The sequence below is a fragment of the Balaenoptera ricei genome, chromosome 11 (genome assembly GCF_028023285.1).
Source record: "Balaenoptera ricei isolate mBalRic1 chromosome 11, mBalRic1.hap2, whole genome shotgun sequence".
NCBI classification, from domain to species: Eukaryota; Metazoa; Chordata; class Mammalia; order Artiodactyla; family Balaenopteridae; genus Balaenoptera; species Balaenoptera ricei.
Window position 1 is genome coordinate 2,529,221 of NC_082649.1, and position 4,575 is coordinate 2,533,795.

Here is a 4,575-nt window from a genome sequence, read left to right on the forward strand (position 1 = left end):
TTTGTTAGGGGGCTGATCCTAGGAAGCCTGGGAGGGCAGTGGGGACGGAGCGGGGAAAGGAAGGAAGGGAGCGGCCTTCCGCACTGGGGTCCGTAAGAGACCCCATCACTGAGTTGCCCCCCGAGTCAGGGAAGCTGGGCTATTTAGCCTCCAGTCTGTCCTTGACTGACCGTCCTTCCAGAGGGGTGTTACAGGCAGGACACGCAGAAGGGGGTCTGGGAAGGACAGTCAGCTATGGAGATGTTCATGAGGAGGTACCCCCGTCTAGCGACACAGGCCGTGTAGCCCGGGGTCCTGGTTGGGCCCCTTAGCGGGTGACACGGTCTTCTCCAAACTTTGCAGATACTTGCAGTTTTCAGTTCCTGCAATTTTCATGCTCCCCAGGTGCTCTCTTCACTAGCTGAACATCTCCAGGCTCTTCCTGGACCCCCATGAAACAGGAATCCGAGTCCTTTACGGTCTGGGGTCGGGTGGGGGGACACTGGACCCGGAACTGGTTGGGTGGCTCCCAGCTGAGGCTGAAACCAGCGCTGCTCTGACCACGCCAGCTTCCGGGCAGCCGCCTGACTCTGGTGATTCACGCGAAGCTGTCCTGGTCCTTTGTGGAGCTGCAAAGACCACGTCACCCTTCCTGCCGCTCTGCTGGTAGTGCTGGGATCGTAGGGGAAGGACGCGTCATTACTGGGTGGGCCTGGGCCTGGTTCTGGGGGAAGGGCCCCGTGTTCACGGCCAGTTTGCTCAGGCCTGCGTTCAGTATTTAAAATACTTAAATCAGCTACAAGGAACAGGCAGGGTGGGGCGCCCGTGATCAGAAGAGGCCGCTCCAAGCAGCTGTCTCAGCTGCTCGTAACCTGTGCCTTTGGCCTTTGCTTCAGGAAATGCTCGCCTGTTGTCACTGGTCCTCTGAGATGACCGGTCACCTGGGAGCTGCTGTTGGAAGCTTCCCTTTGCTCCCTGTTCTCTGCCCTCCCCAGGCTGCTCTGCCGTGGGACGGCTGCGGCAGCCCTCTCCAGGCGGACCCCGTCCTTTGAGCTGTGCGGAGAGGGGCCAGAGGAGTGACAGCCCGTGGACCGGGAGCAGTTAGGCCAGGACTCAGGGCCTCTGTGGACACGCAGCCTCCAGCGGGGCACTCAGCAGTGACAGCTGTGACCTCCACGGGGCTTAGGAGGAAGTGGGCCTCCCGAGCCAGTGCCCGGGGACCGCGCTACATACCGAACACGAAGTTGTCGGGCCTGAAGATCTGGCCGAAGGGTCCAGACCTGACCGAGTCCATGGTGCCCGGCTCCAGATCCACCAGGATGGCCCGAGGCACATATTTGTTACCTGCGGGGACAGAGCAGGACTCAGACCTGCGGTAGGCAAAGGAATCACAGTGCCCTGCCCTCTGGGCCCTGCACGGCAGAATTCAGCAGGGAAAATTCCAGCATGAGACAAAAGTAGGAGATTAGAGGCGGTTTCTGCTCTACAAAGGGAGATAATGGCCTGCCTCATCATGACAAACATGCAGGAGACTTCAGGAACTCTGAAGTGTGTTTTTGAGCAGTTAAAAATGCATGCAGGAAGCCTTTCTTTGTCATTTGCATGTTCCTAATACATTGCGTCTGCCGCAGAACAGAAAGCAAGGTGAGGGGGCAGGAAAGCTTCCAATAATCACCGGCAGCTTCATTGTAGTACACGTTGATTCTCTCCAGCTGCAGGTCACTGTCTCCATGGTAACTGCCCGTGGGGTCGATCCCATGCTCATCGCTGATGACCTCCCAAAACTGGAAATAAAGAAAACCGCGTGATGGCCTGGCGTCCGAAGTATCAGTAAAGATGGCCCTCTTCTTCCCCTCCTGTCCTTGGAACAGCGGCATTGTGGTCAGACAGTCGAGGAGCCCCAGACAGACCAATAGCTGCCGCCCCTGATCCTGCGGCAGCTGCTGCCGAGGGGCTCAGGAACCCGCCCAGCATCAGCCATGTTATGGCGACAGGCTGAAAAGCTGGGAGGAGCCCTGAAGGAGCAGAGTGGGCACAGCCGCGGGGGCTGCGGAGGCTGTCACCCCCAGGCAGGGCTGAGTGTCGGCATCCCAGCTGATGGACGGGTCGCCCCTGGGGGCAGTGGCCAGAGCTGGGACCCTACTGTCAAGTAGAACACATTCAGACTTAGAGATGGAGCAGCTTTCATCGAAAAGACTGTTACCGTCGGGAGAATGCTCTGATCTCAGAAGTGTGCAAGCATCCAGAGTGAAAGAGAATGGGCTTTTTTCTGGTAGGGAGGGGTGAACAGGGCTAGCGGGAACTTTGTGGGCGGGGAGGGAGAGAGGGTGGGACAAGCAGATGTGAAATCAGCTTTTGCTGCAGCCGGGAGAGCATTCTGTCGTCGGCAGACCCTCAGCCTGACTGTTACAGGTACGGCGTTCACCTGTGTGCTTGCTTCAGCCTGGGGGCCGTGGAGGCGGGACTGACTGAAGTTTGGTAAGAGGTGGGCACTTGTGAACACCTGGTCGTTGCCCCTGTTGTTTTATACAGACAAAATCTGTGGTTTAAACGCTACTAGGGATGAATAACAGTGTGAGGTTGACGTGGGTTCGGTTAGTTGTCAGGGCTGGGTGGGCTTCCAGGTTCTTGGTGGCCCTGAAGGACCAGCTGTTACCATCTGCTGAGCACGTTTCCAGACTGGCAGGTGTTAGAGGGTCTTAGAGACCAGGGGTTTCACAAGAGGTATGCTTAGGAACATTATTTTTAAAAAATATTACAGGTTAAATTAGGGAGTAAAAACACAATTTGAAGTTGGAAGGGAGCTGGTTGAGAAGGCTCTGAGATGTTGGGCCTGAAGCATATTTAAATGGCAGAGTGAGAGTGACAGTGGCAATTTGATGGATTTCTCGGTTTGCGGTAAATATTTCGGGCGGCGGCGTAGACATTTATGGGATTGCATGCACAGCCGTTACTCCTGGCCTCTGCCCCAGGGCCCCTTTGGGCAGCCCGGACCATGTCCAATGGCAGACAGCTGTTGGGGACCGTTCACTGAGTTCCTGGAGTTCTCTCATGGTGATGTGTGTCCTCGGTAAGACTGTCCACGGTGCTGGTTGCTTCCTGAAGCAGAGGAGGAAGCGTAGAGGGTCTGGCAAACTGGCTGCGTGGCCCACCGGCAGCAGCTCCAGACACACATGTCTGCACGTGATCTGCAGCGGTCAGGCCTTTTGAGAGCCCTCCCAATCCCTTAGCCTCTTGTTCTAAGGCTTCTTGAGAACCTGGCAAGGAAGGAAGGTCAGAGCTTCTTTCTGCAGCCAGGATTCTGCATGTAGACTTGTAGCTGTAGCATGCTTCTGTTCCGTGAAGATAGCCACAGATAGCTTTTGGATCATCTAGTGCCTGAAAGCTGAAATCAGAGGTAATAGTACAGTTATGGTGATGAAAGAAAGCAGTCTGGTTGAAGATTTGATAAGGGCCAGTAAGATTCGCTAGTAACAGGATCTAATCCAACCGCAGGCATGATCTTCCCTGTTTTGGCCCTGCCCTGCCCCATGGGAGACGTTTGTAGAACCAAGAGGTCATATCCACCAGACCCTGCACCATGTCCCACATCCTAGGATGTCTGAATTTCCTGCCCAGTCTGCTCCAAGCCCACTTCTAGCACAGAGATGAGCCTCTCTCCCAGGGTCTTCCTGAGGGCAGGTTATTGAAACTTAGTACAAAAAAGATGCCTGCCGTGTGCACCTCTAGGACCAAGGGGAGGCCGTGTGGGGAGAGGGAGTGGTGGGGTTTGGTGTGTGGGCTGGGATGTCCACAGACACGCCCCTGAAGCCCAAGAGAAACTCTGAACAGGGAGCTTCAGGCGAGCGCCCCAGGCTGGCAGTACTCCGTGCACAATGTCACACGCGGATGCAGGGAAGTGACGTGTCCTGACCCCATGGAAGGACAGCAGAAACCCTGGGTTCGGTCCGTCTCTGGACTCAGCCCTTTGCATTCTTCCCTTGGCTGCTTTTAGTCTGTGCCCTTTCCCTGTGAAAACAAGACAGAACTGTAGCTCTGAGTGTAACAGCTTTCGGTAAAGTTCTGAGTCCTCCTAGTGAATTTTCAAACCTAAGGGTGCCCTTGGGGACCTTTGACCTTGCAGTTGGTCTCAGAAGCAAGAATAGTCTTGGAGACCGTTCCCTCTAACCTCACAGTTGGCCCAGATGCTTCACAGTTGGTGTCAGAAGTGGCATTTGCTCGTGTGACCCTGACTCGCGGAAACGTATGGCTCAAGAAGAGGGCGGATGACGGGGTGGAGAGTGATGAACTTGTGGTTCCTCGGGGACCACAGGTCAGCTGAGGTGTAGAACTGGAGCTGTGCTGCACTTAGTTCTCGGAGGTGAAAGTCACGTGATGGCTCCAGCCCCTGAGTAGTTAGCTCACTGGACGCACGAGAAAATGCGGAGCGACAAAGAACAAGCGAATGAGTACCCGTCCCTGCGTGTTGTTCTCTGCAACAACCAAAGTGAAAGTGGGGTGTTAGGATGGATCTTGAGGCTGAGCCACGCTTGGATTCAGGCTGCTCTGAGCTAACTCAGGGCTGCCACCAAACGGGATAGTGAAGCCAAAGACACA

General features: G+C 55.6%; 1 protein-coding gene across 1 annotated transcript; it reads right to left on the reverse strand.

Moving 5' to 3' along the window:
• Window positions 1-873: 873 nt before the first annotated feature.
• On the reverse strand, window positions 874-1,952 carry LOC132375375 (tubulin beta-4B chain-like). Its single transcript, XM_059940626.1, has 2 exons — window positions 1,655-1,952; window positions 874-1,323 (listed from the first exon to the last, which is right to left on the reverse strand). The coding sequence occupies exons 1-2, from the start codon at window positions 1,854-1,856 to the stop codon at window positions 1,205-1,207; spliced, it is 321 nt and encodes a 106-aa protein (XP_059796609.1). The 5' UTR covers window positions 1,857-1,952; the 3' UTR covers window positions 874-1,204.
• Between the last annotated feature and the right edge of the window lie 2,623 nt (window positions 1,953-4,575).

Coding starts and splice junctions, on each gene's coding strand:
- LOC132375375 (XM_059940626.1), bottom strand. CDS start 1,856: ATGCCGCTGTTCCAAGGACAGGAGGGGAAGAAGAGGGCCATCTTTACT. Junction 1,324..1,654: donor GTACTACAATGAAGCTGCCG/GTGATTATTGGA, acceptor CTGTCCCCGCAG/GTAACAAATATGTGCCTCGG.